The sequence below is a fragment of the Orcinus orca genome, chromosome 14, assembly GCF_937001465.1.
Source record: "Orcinus orca chromosome 14, mOrcOrc1.1, whole genome shotgun sequence".
NCBI lineage: Eukaryota > Metazoa > Chordata > Mammalia > Artiodactyla > Delphinidae > Orcinus > Orcinus orca.
This window is the reverse complement of record NC_064572.1, coordinates 66,050,565-66,066,914: the sequence shown is the minus strand read 5'-3', so window position 1 is coordinate 66,066,914 and position 16,350 is coordinate 66,050,565. Positions and strand designations below refer to the sequence as shown.

The following is a 16,350-nucleotide window of genomic DNA, read 5'->3' as shown; positions in this document are numbered from 1 at the left end:
AGTAGGATAGATATATAGACTGAAGTCTGACGGTAAAGTCAAGTCTACTTTTAGTTTGACCCATCATTCTACTCATCAGCAGAGCTAGGGGCAATCCAGTTGGACCCACATCCACCTTAGTAAATGGCTGATCCAACTGGGCAGCTTGGGTTCTCTTTCTACCTGAAAATGACCTGTCCATACAGAGTAAGAATATTGTGTGTAGTTGTGCTTCTCTGGAAGATTCTCCAGACCTCTATAGGCCATCTTTTCCTCACCTCCTCTCCTCAAACCTGGTTCCAAAGAAAAGATATTTCCCAAGTTTAATACTGAATATTTCTTTTAAAATATTTTTATGATGGATTTTTTTAAGAACATACACAAAAGTAGAGAGAATAGCCCAAAGAGCCTCCAAGTAGCCATTACCCACTTATCAATATACCTGCACACTGAATTGCATCGCACATTTCTGGAAGTATGTTGTAGTATAACAGTTATGCTGTTGCTTAACCTTACCCATGGTGGGATGCTACTATAGATTACTGAACCAAGACGTGACTTAATATAAACAGTATTTTAGAAAGATTACTTTGCTTATAATTTGTAAAGTGATTTTGGAGGGAAAGTAAAGCTGTGGGACCATGTTGCCAGGAAAGGTATAATACATGGTGTGTTTATAATAACATTGATATTTTAGGATATTATTTACAAGGTAAAAACTGCTTTCAATAATGAGTTTGATGCGGCATATAAACAAAAAGAGGTTGAAATTGCACGTGTGAAGGAAAAAAATGTAAGAATTCAAGAAATCGTTTTGGATCTGGAGTTGGAAGAAACAGTCTGGCAACCAGAATTTGAGGACTGTGAGAAGCCAGAGAGAACCCTCATTGTGGAAAGTACTGAGGTACAATTATCCGTACATCATCTCTTCCCTTCTTTCTCATGACGTTTTCCAGGCTCTTATTTATTCTTCTTGTTTTTGCTACCAGAAGCAACCGTATAAGGTAGCATTCTTGGTTACAAGTAACAAAAACAGTTAACACAGCCCCAGCAATAATGGAGATTTCTTCTATGAATGCCATAGAGTCCAGAGAAGATTTGGACACCAAGCCTAGAAAGAAGCAGGAACCACACACTGGAACCTTGTGGAGAGTCCAGAAGTGCTCTTTCTTCATCTCTTGACTCACTTCTCTCTGCATTTCAGCTGCCTCTAGCAGTTTCTATGTTATATCGCCTATGCTCAAGAGAGCAATTTGTCCAAACTATAATCTCTTAGCCCTAGTTCTGGATTCGCCTGGGAAGGGGCTTCTTGGTCCAACTTGGGTCCAGCACCTGTACCCATGGAGGCTGGGTCACATAATGGGAATGAGGCTGATGGAGCTCCAGTAATTATCTAGCCATTAGAGTAGTATGGGTCCCAGAGAAAGGGGCTCACTGGACAGCCTTCTTAAAAGGTGTTTGGCACAAATGCAGTTACAAATAAATGCTTAAAGAAGACAATTCAAATATAATCATATTTCATTTATAAAAAGTAACTCAAAGAGAACACCCTTGCTCACATGAAACCATCTTGATTACTTTGGGGCAAAAGATAATAGTGTTGCTTAGAAGTAATAACAAACACTCATATAGTCCCTGTTAACAGTAACCATCTATTTTTCTCACTCTCTCATTTTGGACCTCATCTTCATTCCAAGATAGGAAATTGGTTGCAAAATCTGGATAGTCCCTCTATCTCCTTAATCCCTTCTAACCTCCTCCCGGTGTGTGGAAAGAAAGTATGGCTTGAATTTTGTAAGAATAACAGCAGGAAACCACATTTTCTCTTTCAGATTACAGCTCAGAGACATATTAAACCACAGCAAAAAGTCAAAACAGAATTGCTTGTGACCCGTGAAATGGAGCGATTGCTTCTGTCACAGGTATGCGGTTTTTTTAAATGGTACCTAAGACCCTTTTCCTTTTAGGGATATTTGTTCCTAATTTGGTTGAATAGTCTTGTACTCCACCATAGAAACACATCAAGGCATTTGTTGTGGTCAGAGATCACTGGAATCTCAGTGGCCTCCTCTTCTCCCCTCCATGCATGCCACTGCCCACCCTCCCCAATCCTAAATGCAGTCATTCTAACATTGGGGACAGGGGGGCTGTCCCCAGTGCCACTGGAGTGTCAGACCTCTGTCTCAGTGACCCTCTCTGACCTTGGCTTTTTCCCAAGGGCTCCACCACAAGACGCCGAGCCCTCATGGACATGATGGGAGGAGTTCTGGAAGTCAAGAAGGAAGACATTTTGAGAATGGTGAGATTCCTGGTCATCCTTATGGAAGGTGGAATGGGATGGAAAGAGCTACTTAAATGTGACCATTTTTTCCCATGTGAACCTGAGTCGTAGAAATTCTACAGTGACAAATATACCACCCCCCAGTACCTTATAAACTTACCACATCAGGCAAAGAAGAAGAAGTTTGAAACACCAGGCTTGCCTTCCAATCTGATGAAAAGCAAACAAATGAACAACAACAAAAAAACAACCACAGTTGTTTGGGTCTGCACAGAAAGTAGGGATAATACTGAACCTCTAATTTTCCAGATACACCAAGAAACATTCCCTTTGATACCTGACATAGGTATCCCTGGAGCTCAGGCATAGTTCTAGCTATGAAGATATCAACTCACACTTCTGAACTTGTCACCTAAGAGTCAGGGTACATCCCAAAATGCTTACCCTCGCTTAAGTGACAGAAAAACCGTTGTAACATTTTTTCATATCCTTTGGTCAAAGTGTTAGGTCATTGCCTTGCCAATGTGAAGAACTATACCCTTTTAAAGGACTCTTTTTTTAAAAACTGTAACAATAACTCTGAGTTTGACTGTATTGCTATATTTATGTTTAACCTAGAATATATGCTTTCCTTTATATCTTCAGGTGATTCCTCAACCTGCTTTCATGTCAAAACCTGATGCTTTGTGGTCTGAAAAGGAAAAGAAACAATTCAAAGAGTATGAGAAAAAAGTCAAGGAATTAAATGAAGAAAGAGATAAGTATAGAAAGGTCAGAAGAGCAAAGAATATAACCTACCTTATCAAGGGTTTTGTTTCAGTATCTTTTCAAATGAAGTGCTCTTTATTTTCTCAGTGTCTTTAGTAGCCTAGAGATGGTGTTTGGGCTTAAATTCTCAAGAGAATTTGAAGAAGCGAGTGGAGATAAATTTAAAGGCCTACTACAATTTAAAACGAAAAGAACATGTAGCAATTTTTTAAAGTTCTTATTGATTTCAAATTTCACATCATTACAGTTCATTTGGTCCTTCACTCATTCTTCAAATATCTAATGAACACCTATGGTAGTATGTTCAAGGCACTGCAAGGGACTGCTCTCTATTGTCTACGTCAATTTGAGTTGTATACTGTTGCTTGACTTGCTCTCAATTTCAAGGAAAAGACTTGAGAGAAAAATGACACAGTCAATAAAGTTCTGATCTGAGATTTTTGCAATGCAGGTCTCCCACTTTTATCCTTCCATCACAAGGAAACATTCCCACATTAAAAGTGCTTACAGTTATAATAGAGATGTAAAAGGTGATGGTACACAACCAGGTAAATGTGAAGAAAGTAAAATCTTACCATCATTTGAGGCAGGGCAGTTTGTCAGCTTTATGGTGAACAATTCCTTTGAACGTATTGTTAACTTGTCCCTGTTTTTATTCACTGCAGTCCTCTAACAATGTCTCTGTGTATTATCCAAAGTGAGTAGTTTTGAATGCAGCAAAGATTTCAAGAAGTTACAGAGTATAGACGCCTAAAGCAGTGCCATTTACTCCACAGTCTCGCACTGGGAGGTAGTCCGCTGCCCACACCTTCACCCCCTGCTCCTTGGCCACGCCCACCTGGTAAAACCTCAGCCTTGATTAAGCCAGGACTCAACCTTCTCTGCACCTGCACCATGCAGTGTGTAAAGGAAAAACACTGACTGGTTTCAGTCTAATGACCTGAACCTTTATTGGGTCCCTAAAGCTGCTCAACAATGCTATTCCCCCTAGCTTTCAATTTCCCCCTAGCTTAATCCACATCACCTGGGGGAGCTTTTTTAAAATACAAATTCCGAGTCCGTCATTCTGAGGACATAGAAGGACCCTGAGATTCTGCATTTCTAACAAGTAGCCACATGGTGCAGCTTCTGCTGGTGGGTGGACTACAAGATCCTAGCGAGATCCTAGAGGGCCACTTCATGTGTTCTCCCCTATCCTCAAACCTCCAACACCTGACCGTCAACTCACTCTCACCTTATTTTCTTTTTCACTGGGAGAAGAGAAGCAACGAAAAGAGATTTTCCTTACGCCTCTCCCGCCACATCTACCACCCACCTGCATTGAATCCAGAGATCCTCCCTGCCTTTCTGTTCCTTATGGGTGAAATGGCCTTGCAACTGCCCAAGCCTGGTCTTCCACTCGTGCACTAGGTCCCATCCCATCTTACCTGTTCAGTGCTGTTACTCAGCAATTTGCCCCTTTTCCCTGCATCGTCAGTTTTCCCCCTCTACTGGATTTTTCCATAGACACATTGTATACATCTCTCATCTTATACAAAAGGAAAAAAGACTCCCTTGAACAGGATTCTGGAGTTCTTTCTATTATTCTTGTGACTTTGGGGTTAGTCTGAATTTATTTCAAAATAAAAAGTTAAAAGAAAAGAAAAAACAAACACTCCCTTGACTCCACTTTCTTCTCAATCCACTGCTCAATGTCTCCTTGAAAAACTGATGTTCACTGTCTCTAATTTCCCTCTTTTAAAAGAATCTTTTTTAAAAAAAACTTCTGTGTTATGGAAAATGTCAAACATATATAATGACGCCCTTATGCAGCTTCAACAATTATTGACTAATGCAAATCTTATCTCATTTTATACCTCTACCTACTTCCCTGGCACTGAATTATTTTTTTACTCATTTGTAAAAAAATTTTTTTTAATTTATATTTTGGCTGCGTTGGGTCTTCACTGCTGCGTGCCGACTGGGCTTTCTCTAGTTGCAGCAAGCGGGGGCTACTCTTCGTTGCGGTGCGCACGGGCTTCTCGTTGCAGTGGCTTCTCTTGTTGCGGAGCATGGGCTCTAGGCGCGTAAACTTCAGTAGTTGCAGCATGCGGGCTCAGTAGTTGTGGTGCATGGGCTTAGTAGTTGTGGCTCATGAGCTCAGTAGTTGTGGTGGCCGGGCTTAGTTGCTCCATGGCATGTGGGATATTCCTGGACCAGGGCTCAAACCCGCGTCCCCCGCACTGGAAGGTGGATTCTTAACCACTGGACTACCAGGGAAGTCCCGGGAATGGGAGAAAATCTTGGTGTGATGGATTCTGCATTGTATATTCATCCTTCCTACTTGGTCTCCCATCTCTCACCTCCCCTGCTTCTCGTTTCTCAGCATCTGATACAGACATTTTTAGACAAAATTAGATTTCCCCAGGAATGTTTGAGGGAAAACTTGTGTTTTTAACCAATACTCCTTGAGTTCCCACTATGTGCACCATGTTATATCCAAGGGACACGTGGTGAATAGAAAGACACAGCCCTCAACCCTCAGTGTTCACTGTCTGGTGGTGAAAGGGGTTATATATTAACTGGACATCCACAAAATAATTATTTAACTACAGTGTGATAAATTAGGAAGGACAAGTTCAAATGCCATCTATAACAGTAAACACAGAGGCACTGACTTAGATCGGGGTGTTCACCTGGTCCCCTTTACAGGCTGGCCTGCCCATCCCTTTGCTGCTGTGAGTGCTGCAGCTAAAGGCTTATACCCAAGGCCACTGGAGTCTTGTCCTTGGCTGACCAAGGGGGCATTATTGTCCAGAGACACTGCAAGGTTATACCACTGCTCCCACCCAGAACGGCCAGCAATTGACTGATGAGATGAGAGTATGAAAGTCCAGCCCTCTCGGCTCAAATTGGGACAGGTCAGCAGAGCCTCTCTATTACCCTTATACCCCTGAGAATCAGGCCAGGGCTGGGCCACCTGAGAGCACATGATAGCTCAGCTCCTGCCCCTTCCTACCCATTTCCCTCACCCCCGTATAGGTGTCAAAAGCATGTGCACTGGAATCCTGTGCCAGACTTTGCTGCTAAGACCCAAGATAGTGCCCAAGACAGGACCCAAGAAAGGCTTCCTTGAGAAAGTGGCATTTGTTCTCACATTAGAAGAATGAGAAAGAATGAACAGGTTGAAGAGTGAGGAAGGGACGGCAGGCAGATGGAAAAGCCTGGAGAAGGGCCTGCAATGAGAAGAGTGTGGGACATCTGAAGAACAGTTTTAGCAAAAGGCCATTTTGATATCATAAAAAGTTCCTTTCAGACCAGAGAGCTTCAAAGGCCTGAAAGCTCAGTGTTTTAAAGAAGGGTGCATAGGGGACTCTTGGACAATCTGGCCTCAGGAGGCTGTGTCTTTGGCCATTTGCCATATAATGATGCTTCCATTATCCAGAAACACCTGAACTTGATAAACAACTACTAGGAGGCCACTATTCATAGGATTTTTCCATTCCTATGAGATAGTGTCATAAATTATTATAAGCAAATTGGCCCAGAGCTGTATTTGTTTTATTTTTAATATTTCCTCATTGCTTAATTAGCCTAATTTAGGTGGTGTTTCTCCTTGTATCATATATTTCTATACATTTTGCTAAACTTCTGTCTCCATAATCTTCCCAGGGTTAGTCTCTTCCTTTATTAAACCAGCATAGAGAAAACTTGGTTTTTTTAAATAAATTTAAAATAATAACAACATTCTACCATCATAGTAATAATTGATTCAGGTGAGAATTATCAATGGATGCTAAAAGTTTGATGAGAAACAAGATTTTTTTACATAGTCTCAAAGTATTTTCCCACAAATCAATTAGGAAAAGCGGGAACGGTACAATAGAGAAACTAGAAGACGCTACCTAACCCAGTGATCACAGTTAACATCAGCCAAAGTGAAACGAAGCAGCATTGTGTCTCCTGAAGTGGTGTACTGGGAAGGATACAACATGATTTGTGGAGCATTCCTGCTAGAAATGTACATGCTGGTCTGAGCATAGGAAACACCAGACAGACCTAACCTGAGTGGCAGACCCCAAAATAACTAGCCTGCATTCAAGTGTCTGCAGCTTATTCTGAAATGGTTGAAAGAGAGAGAGAGAGAGAGAGAGAGAGAGAGAGGAAGGGGGGGAGATTTAGCAAGCGATAAAAGAAATGGGGTAGAATATTAACCGTTGATTAATTTGGTTAAAAGCATATGAGAATTCTTTGTCCTATTCTTGCATCTTTTCTGTAAATTTGAAGTTATATCAAAATTTAAAAGTTACCAAAAATTTCTAAGGTAAAAATAGTTTGTAACAGTATGTCTAGGATTGATCTGCAGATGTCATTCTCTTTAAAAATGTAAATTTATATCTTTCCACTTACCTACTGTGTGCTTAGTGCTAAGTCTTGTTGGAATTTTAAAGAAGGAGGTGGTACTTTTTCCTTTTGATGTAGAACTATTTAGACGGAGAAAACATACAGAAAACAAGAGAGAGTATAAATAACGTAAATATGTATATATACAGTTCACCCCTAAATGACTCAGGCTTAGGGGCCCTGACCCTCCTCACAGTCCAAAATCCGAGTGTAATTTTACCGTTGGCCTCCACATCTGTGGATTCAACCATCCATGGATGGTGTAGTACTGTGATACATATTTGTTGAAAAAAAAATCTGCGTATAAATGGACACACACATTTCAAACCCACGTCATTCAACCACCAACTGTATTCATAACTTAAAAAAACAAACCAAGATTTCTTAGGGCCAGATTGTGTGCCTGGAAATTTCTGTCCTGTTTAGAGAGTCAGAATTTTCTGGAAAACTTTGCTGCAATTTGTTTTACTGGACCTCTGTCTGCTTGCATCATTAGCCCTGATCAGTGATTTTAACTTTTTTTTCTCAGTGTAATCTTTTTTAAGCAAAAATCTCAGATTCACAATATAACAGACGCAGCAGAAACATCTCTGGTTAAAGGGGGAGCCCAGAGTACCTCACAAGGCCTGCCCTCCACCTGCCCCTTTGTTTTAGCAAAATGTAAACAACCACTTCCTAGGAACATTTGATGTTCCTAAATGTTAACTTTGCTGTTGATTTCCTTTCAGTCATTAGAAACAGAAATGAAGAAACTTCAAAACTCTATTCAAGAAAGCACACAGAATTTTGATGAACATTTGAAAAGACTCTTTGAAAGGAGAGTGAGGGCGGAGATGGCTGTCAGCCAGGTAAATAAAAGCTTTACTTATATGACTTGTTCTTTTAAGGAGCCTCCAGGGCCTGTCATTGCTCTTAGGACAAAGACCAACACCCTGGTCCTGCACTCGATGGCCATGACTCCTGCTCCAGCCTCATCTCTGGCGCCCCCCTCACTTGCCATGCTGAGTTCTCTGCCTCCTGTTCACATCTTCCTCCCAACGCGGCAGTAAGACTCTGCCCACTTCTCTGCTTCCTGGGCTACATCTACTCATCTGTCAGGTCCCAGTCTAGGTTAGATCTTCTTGTTATATACTCTGTTCTTTTACTTCCTATCACTTATTACAACTGAATTTTAATTTATTGTGAATCACTTTTTAATGCTCCCAAGACTATAATAAGCTCTGTGAGGGTAGGGACCGAGTCTGTCTTGTTCATTTTTGTATTTCCAGCAACTAGCAAAGGGCTGGGCTCATCTTGTATGTTGAATGAATGAATAATATACATGCCCTAAAAGATCAGATGAAAAATCTGACTTAATTTGATTCAGCAGTAAGAATATAAATGAAGCATACAATAACTTAGAAGCAAGAAGACCAAAAATGAAGGCTTTAAATTCTGAGGGAAAATTATTCCTAACATTAGATTCTATACCTGACCAAACTATCAACTGAATGTGAAAGGAGAATAATATTTTGAGAAATGCAAGGTCTCAAAAATTTATATGCACCCATTCTCTGGAAGCTAATGGAAGATGTATCTCACCAAAGCAAAGGGGTCAACCAAAAAAGATGAGAGAGGTTAAGGAACCTCCAGGAGGATGTCTGTATTGTCAGGGTCCTAATAGGAATGGTACCCTGAAAGGGTTACATTTAAGAGAGGTAATGCAGGGACTCTTCACTGAGGTATGGGCAGGGTTAAGAGAAACAGTAAAGAATGGTGAAACAGCCGGAGACTAGAAACGATGGGAAGCCAGTGTCATCCCTAGAGTTAAAGAGGCAAGGGAAGGGCACTATTACCAGGACCCAGCAAGACCCGTAGCCATGGGAGAGGGGCTGTTCCTCAGTTATCGTGGCCACAGATAGAAGAACATAATCACTGGCCCAGCAGGGAGGGGATGTATGCATATGGTAGTTAGGTGGGGGGAGATTGGGAATGAATGCTCCAGCATTAGTCTTAAGAGTGCATTAGTCATAATGGCCAAAAAGTAGAAATAATCCAAATGTCCAACAACTATGAATGGATAAATAAAATGTGGTTTATCCCTATAATGGCATATTATTCAGCTACAAAAAGAATGTAACAATACATTCTACAACATGGATGAACCTTGAAAACATGCTAAGTGAAAGAAGCCAGACACTCTAGGCCACATAGTGAATGTTTCCATATATATGAAATGTCCAGAATAGGCAAATCCATAGAGACAGAACGTTAAAGTTAGTGGTTGCTTTGGTCGGCGGCGCGAAGGCCTCTGGGAGGTGTGGGGAGAAATGGGAAATGGCTGCTAACGGATTTCTTTTAGAAGTGATGAAATATTCTAAAATTGTGGTGATGGTTGCACAACTGGGAATCTGATTTTTAAAAGCCATTGAATTACAGACTTTAAAGGAGTGAATTGTATGGATCGTGAAATACATCTTAGTAAAGCTGTTATTTTAAAAAGATAGAACATCTTTTCATACAAGACAATGAGGAAACTATCAAAGACTACTAAGTAACATCAGAAGGACTCAGGAGTCAACTTTAAAAGTTCCCCTAAATGGGACAATTTAAGATTCAATGATAATAATAATTGCAATTAACTGAAACCTATCAAATTTGTTAGATTAATGAATGTGTGATATTTTAAAAATAAAAATGCCATCAAAGGATAACAACAAATTTATTATCTAAAAACTAATAAAGAGAAAGTGTCAAGTATTTACTGTTTTCCTGTATGAACTACACTGCTAGGTAACCAAATAGATAGGGAGAAGCATCCCTTTATAAGAGGATTTCAATCAGTAAGTGAAAAAGGAATGATAGAAATATAACATCACCATTTTGCAGCTCCCAGTGGATTAATGGACCCGAGCATTGAGATCTACAGTTGCTAACATCTCAAAAAGAAAGACAACTTGATACTACCTGTTTCCTGATCAAAAAGCACAATATCCTTTATGATCTTCATAAAAGGATCAAACATAAGTCTGATCTGTCCTCTGATTCAGCTGCCAATTTTCAGGAAATACATGGGATAAAGGACTCTGAAAAACTTGCCATAAGTGTGCAGTTAGCAAAACCCAGACTAGGTGAAACTACAGATAACTGCAAATAAATGTGAGGAAAAGAAAGGGCTGAAAGGGAACCTGTGGATTATAAGAGACTTTTAAAATGTGACAGTTTTTTCACCAGCATGTTATACAATAGTGCCTAGAGATACATATTTGGGTAATAATACTGCAAAGAAACATAAAGAGGTGATTACTATAAAAGTCAGGACAATGGTTATTATCGGGGTTGAGATTAGAATGGGGACACATGGAAAGGGCTCTGGTAAAGCGGTAAAGTTCAGTTCTTAATTGAGTGGTGATTACAAGGGTGTTTTGCCTTTATAATAACTCATTCAACTGTACATTTGTTTTACGTATTTTCCTATGTATGTGGTTTATCTTACAATGAAAATTGAAAAAGGTAAAAACAACTGAGCAGTTATTGCAAGTTTATATTCCCTTTTTCTTAAAAAGAATTTCTCTTGCTTGTATGTCATAAACTTGCTTGATGAGTGCCAAGTCTGTGACCCTCAATAGGAAATCCTTTCAAAGGTCGGCATATTGATCATTTTCCCCCTTTTTAAATATTTCTGCAGGAGGAATTGAAAATAAACAACCTTGTGTTCTCCTTACTGTTGGATGAAGAAATAAGCTCCAGAGAAGCCTTCCTGAACAACTACCTTGCAAGGAAGCAGGAGGAGAAAGTAAGTATAGTGTCTGATACCTGAGTACAAGCATCTTCTGACAAAGGGGATCCCTCTTAACAGGAGCTCACATGCCTAGCCCCTTCCTTCCTTCTACATTCCTACTCAACTGTGTGCTTTCCTTGGCTCCCTGTCTGGGACTTTGCCCCAGGGTCAGATGAAAGTGCCCACTCCAATCTGTTCATAAAGTTATGTGATTCTGCGTCTGCAATCATTTAGTCAAACGAACTATGTAACTTTCATATGACATATGGTTTATAAAATGAGGCCATGTGGCTTCATGGTTGAAGGGGCCCACTTTTAACCACTGACTAGCTATGGGACCTTGGACAAGACACATAACCTTTAAAGCTATTTTCAAGCTCTTCTCTAGGGAATATTGTTCTCTCTGGACCTTTTGGCACCCTAAGTTTCACTAAATATATAAGTAATGGGTTAGCTTATAGAATGAAAAGCTGTCATATTTTGAAAAGCTCAGATAGGAGCATGAATAGATATGTTTCATTAAAGAGACAATGAATACAAAATACATGTCACATGATAATTTTCAAAAGATGTCAGCTTTTATTAGTATTAATAAATGACATTTATGAATGATATAAAGTATCAAATGACATATGTAGTTATTGTTGCCAAGAGTCTGTTAAAGAGCATATGCAAAGCACCTTCTAAATACAACCCTACTCATAACAACCCTACAGAGTACGGGATTTCTTTTGTAGATGAGGAGTCCATCTCAGAGAGACTGGTAACAGGCTAAGTCACTCACTAGTGTGTGACATACCAGAAATTGGAACTGTAGATATAAATAAAGACCCTCCAAATGAGAATAAGCAGACTATTTATTCAGAGCTTGGTATAGTAAGGGAATCAGCCACCATCACTTGTGTTTGGCAGACACTCAAAGGCAGGCAGGGGATGAGAAAGCTTTATAATGAATAGAAGAGAGGGCTTCAGCTATTCCCTGATTCGAAGTTGTTGGCATGGAGAAGCCTGGAGCAAGTTAATTAGAAGCTTGGCAACCTATGTGCTTGGTTTAGGAAGGAGCTTTGGCTTTCTCTGGTTGGTCCTAAGTTGAAAATGGTGGCAAAAATTAGGAAAGCTTAAAGTTATTGACCAAGTCCTGGCGGTTTAGGGCCGATCGCTGCAGAGGCTGTGGTTTCCCTTCCTGGCTGGTTGTAGGTTATGAGTCAGGGCTCTATCTTTATATACGGTCTGGCTGTTGTCCATTTATATATTCAGTCTCTCAGAACCAAGGTCCATGCAACTCCCAAGCCTGTGCAATTTCATCATCCATACTGCCCTGCCAAGAGTGTAGTGTGCTCCCTAGTCACTTACACACTCGCATACAGAGCTGGCTACCCTTTGAAACAGGTGAGTGGATGTTTGTCCTTTCAGTCTCCAGTTTGCTTTCTTCTGTGAATGTTATCTGTAATCGATACTTCACTTCACATTTATCTTGTACTAGGGAATTCCTTGTTCTTTTCAGTATCCCCAATATTTTTGTTTATCCTGAAAGATCTCCAGTTCCAATCTTCTATTCCCGATGTTATTATAGAGCCAGACTACAGAGGCCATCCGGAAATCTAGAGAAGACCACGATATGTACAAGGAACACTACGACAACTTACTGGCGGAAGACAAAGTGAGAGCTGTTGTCTCACCCACTCGCTAATGCAATAGAGTTGCTGCTGCCTGGATTTGGGGAAGATTAAGAGGGATATAATTTAATTTCCTCATAGATTTTTCTCCTACTGTAATCACAGTTACGGGTGTACTTCATTCTATGCCACTGTGTATTTCTAAAAATCACTGTGTAAAATAAATTTTTGTAAACTTCTCTTGTTCAAGCTCTCTCTTGTACAAAAAGGAGAGAGCACAGTTAGACTTTGGAGGTTTTTGAACTTCAGGTTGCAAGCCCCATTAGTTGGTTATAAAATCAATTTAGTAGGCTATGATCAGCAGATTTATAATGGAAAAGAATAGGATAGAAAAGCAAACTGAAGAATAGAATAGAACGGAATGGAATAAAATAGAGGTAACTTGCATGTTTTACAGGTAAATATCATTTTGTGAAACTTCAGTTCTGAATGATTTCTAAGACCTCTTATATGAAGTAATGTTTTAAATTTACTGAGGTGCTTCTTGTTCAAAGTAAATCTTTGTTAAATCCTTGCACAGTGAGTGGTCACCCTCTAACAAGGTTATAAACCAAGTTTTCATGGATTTTTAAAATCAAAGTGACACAACCTATATGTTAAAGAGTATTGTCAACAAATAAAAGCCTTCTGAACAAAGTTACAATCCTGTCAATGATATGTTTTCCCTTAGGTTCTAGATCGCAGCTTTAAAAAGGAATTTTCTGAAATTCCCAGTCATCAGGTGGATATACTCTACAAACTTTTTAAACGCCGACCAAGGTTTGTTTCCTCTTTGTTATCATGTTTTTGAGAAAAAAATTTGTAAGCATTATTAGATGTCAGCTTTTTCTCCCGATTAGTTTGTAATATTCAGTGTAACATCTTTTATGTGAAAATGTTCAAGTGTCTTGATCATAACTCAGTTTGTTAAAGATCATTCTTATATCTTACAGTAGGCAATGAAGACTAAGGATTTCTTTTTTACTATTTAAAAATAGTTAAGTAACTAAGTAATCATAGTGCTGTTATAGGTTCTATTTTATACATGAAAGTAGTTCCTTGTAAGACACAAATGGCAGACAGATTTATAAACTGTTTTTCCCAAGATGTGTTCCAGCAAGTATGAGTCCCTTGCAGTATTAATTGGAATTACACATAAAAGTCTTCCAGGACAAAATAAGTTTAAGGAAATACTGGGCTGAAAAAGATAAAAGATTTTCTTTACTGAAGAACATTTCAGAATTTTTTGTAGCCTTTGCATCCCCAAGTATTAGAAATAGAGTAGGAAATGTTTTCCAGACTTATTCGACCACAAGTACCCTTTCCTCGGAGCATCTCATGTGATTTGTGTTCAAGATAAAGTTTGAAAAATGCCAGTATAAATGATTGAAAATAACCATTATCCGAAGAGTTCTAAAATATCTGATTTTTATACCAAGAGTAGCATTAGAACTACATTTCACAGATTTCCAAATTTTTCTCAATTCAGATTTCCATAATTTTTAATCAGATATAATGTAGGAATCATGGAGTTTGTCACAAAGATATAGGCTCATTTGTGTCTGAGATGCAAACTCATTCTCTCACCTTTGACAGGTTACATGCAACCTGAGGAATTCAGTCTAGAGTAAGCCTTATGTCTTTTTTTCCCTATTTTTAAAGGAGTGAGTTACATAAGCCTGTGAAGAAAGAAGTGAGACCTCCCATATACTGGGAGGCAGCAGTGGAAAAAGCATAAACTCTATTGTCCAACAGAATTAGCTTTAAATCCTAACTCCACATCTATCAGACCTATGGCCTCGGCCAGTCACTTCTCTCAGAGCCTCGCTTCCTTCATCTAGAAAAAGAGGATAACAATAGTAACTTCACGGCGTATTGTAAAGCACCTTGAGAGTGAGTGCCTGGTACAAATCTCTGTACCCTTCTCTTCCCAGCTGCAGGCCAGGGAAACAAAAATAATCCATTAATGTAGATAAAAAGAGGCACTTCTCCAGTTGCACATATAGCTGAACATTCTCCAGGCTACTCACCTGCAACAAGGATACCAGCAGAGGATGTATGGGGCAGAACCAGGGGACATCCACACTTCCCTCAGGCATTTACTTACCTGCTTAAAATGCCCAGAAGGGAGACATTTTCTAGTGCAGGTAAAACTGCCAGTGCTGACAGAAACTGGGGACATCTATAGTCCAGCCGAGGTCATGTCTGGGGATCCAGAGGGGATGGAAGAAGGTCCAAGTGGGTGCTTTTCTCTTTGGGGTAATCCACCCACTAGCCACAGGAAACTGTCTTGCAGTATCACACCTCTGCTAAGGGTTACGTTAATTTAACAGTGATTTTTTTTTTTTTTTGTATGTGAGAATGTGAAAGGTTGATGGGCTTTTATTGGTAATACCAGGATTCACAAACAAAAAGTGCACTCAGATACGACCAGTCTTGTGCCTTTTGGAGAGCGACCAGGATCTGGGAAATTGAATAAGGATGCCTTTGCCCAGTTAATGAAAGCCATGGATGACTTGGACAGTATTAATAACATGCCACAAGGCTTGGACCCCTCCGTCTGGGAACATTTCTGCATGACCAGACGAGCGAAAGTGGAAAATGAACAGAAAGTATATAATAACATTTTATTATTTTATTTCATTTCATTTAGTGTACTAGTATCAAATATATAGTTTACGGTGGTCAGTGCTTCTAGAAAGGCTAGTTATTTAGGTTTTCGCACTAGGGTAATAGTAATATTAATAATAATGATAAAGAAATAAAATATTAACCTCAGTCCTATTGAAGGCTAAGTACTTGTAGACCCAAATTGACGGCCACTAGCCACACGGGGTTATTTTTTACTTGAAATAAATGTGGACAGTCCTAATTGAGACATACTGTAACTGGACAATACACACAGATTTAGAAGACTTAGCATGAAAAAAAGAAGGGAAAGTGTCTTAATATTTTTTATATTCTTTACAGGTTGAAATGATAATGTTTTGGATATATTGTATTAAATAAGATAATAAAATTAATTTCACCTGTTTCATTTCACTTGTATAATGTGGCTCCTACAAAATTTAAAATTACACATGTGGCTCGCATCGATGGCTCACATGACATTTCTCTTGGACAACACTGTTGTAGATACAACTTCTCCTGTCTGCTCTGGTCCTGAGTAGTCCTCATCCCTTTTTGCATAGAAGAATTATATTTCACCAGAATCAGCTTTATAGTTTTGCTAGAATATTTTGTTAATGTAACAAAGGGTAGCAATTTGAGAGTGTGTTTAATTAGGAAGAGACTTCTTCCTCTTGCTGCTTCTTGACCACACCTTGCCCCCTGGCCCTGCCACCAGATTACCTAAATTGTGTGCCGCATGCGTCAGGCTGTCATATTTTTGTTAAAGTATCTATGATTGTAAAACTTTATCTAAGATGATAAGATATAAGAAAAATTCTAGTTGTGTGCGTATTGTCTTTCAGTGAGAAGCAAATTTGATACTTTTCTAATTATTCATGGGATGTACCATGTAA

The 16,350-nt window shown here is 39.4% G+C and overlaps 1 protein-coding gene across 1 annotated transcript in view; it reads left to right on the top strand.

Moving 5' to 3' along the window:
* CFAP43 (cilia and flagella associated protein 43) overlaps nucleotides 1-16,350 on the top strand; it is a 102,958-nt gene that overhangs the window by 73,661 nt on the left and 12,947 nt on the right. Inside the window, exons 24-32 of the mRNA XM_033421075.2 lie at nucleotides 677-883; nucleotides 1,812-1,901; nucleotides 2,198-2,278; nucleotides 2,906-3,031; nucleotides 8,140-8,259; nucleotides 11,079-11,186; nucleotides 12,745-12,831; nucleotides 13,518-13,606; nucleotides 15,225-15,438. Of these exons, the coding sequence (XP_033276966.1) occupies nucleotides 677-883; nucleotides 1,812-1,901; nucleotides 2,198-2,278; nucleotides 2,906-3,031; nucleotides 8,140-8,259; nucleotides 11,079-11,186; nucleotides 12,745-12,831; nucleotides 13,518-13,606; nucleotides 15,225-15,438 (1,122 nt within the window). The remainder of the gene's footprint in view (nucleotides 1-676; nucleotides 884-1,811; nucleotides 1,902-2,197; nucleotides 2,279-2,905; nucleotides 3,032-8,139; nucleotides 8,260-11,078; nucleotides 11,187-12,744; nucleotides 12,832-13,517; nucleotides 13,607-15,224; nucleotides 15,439-16,350) is intronic.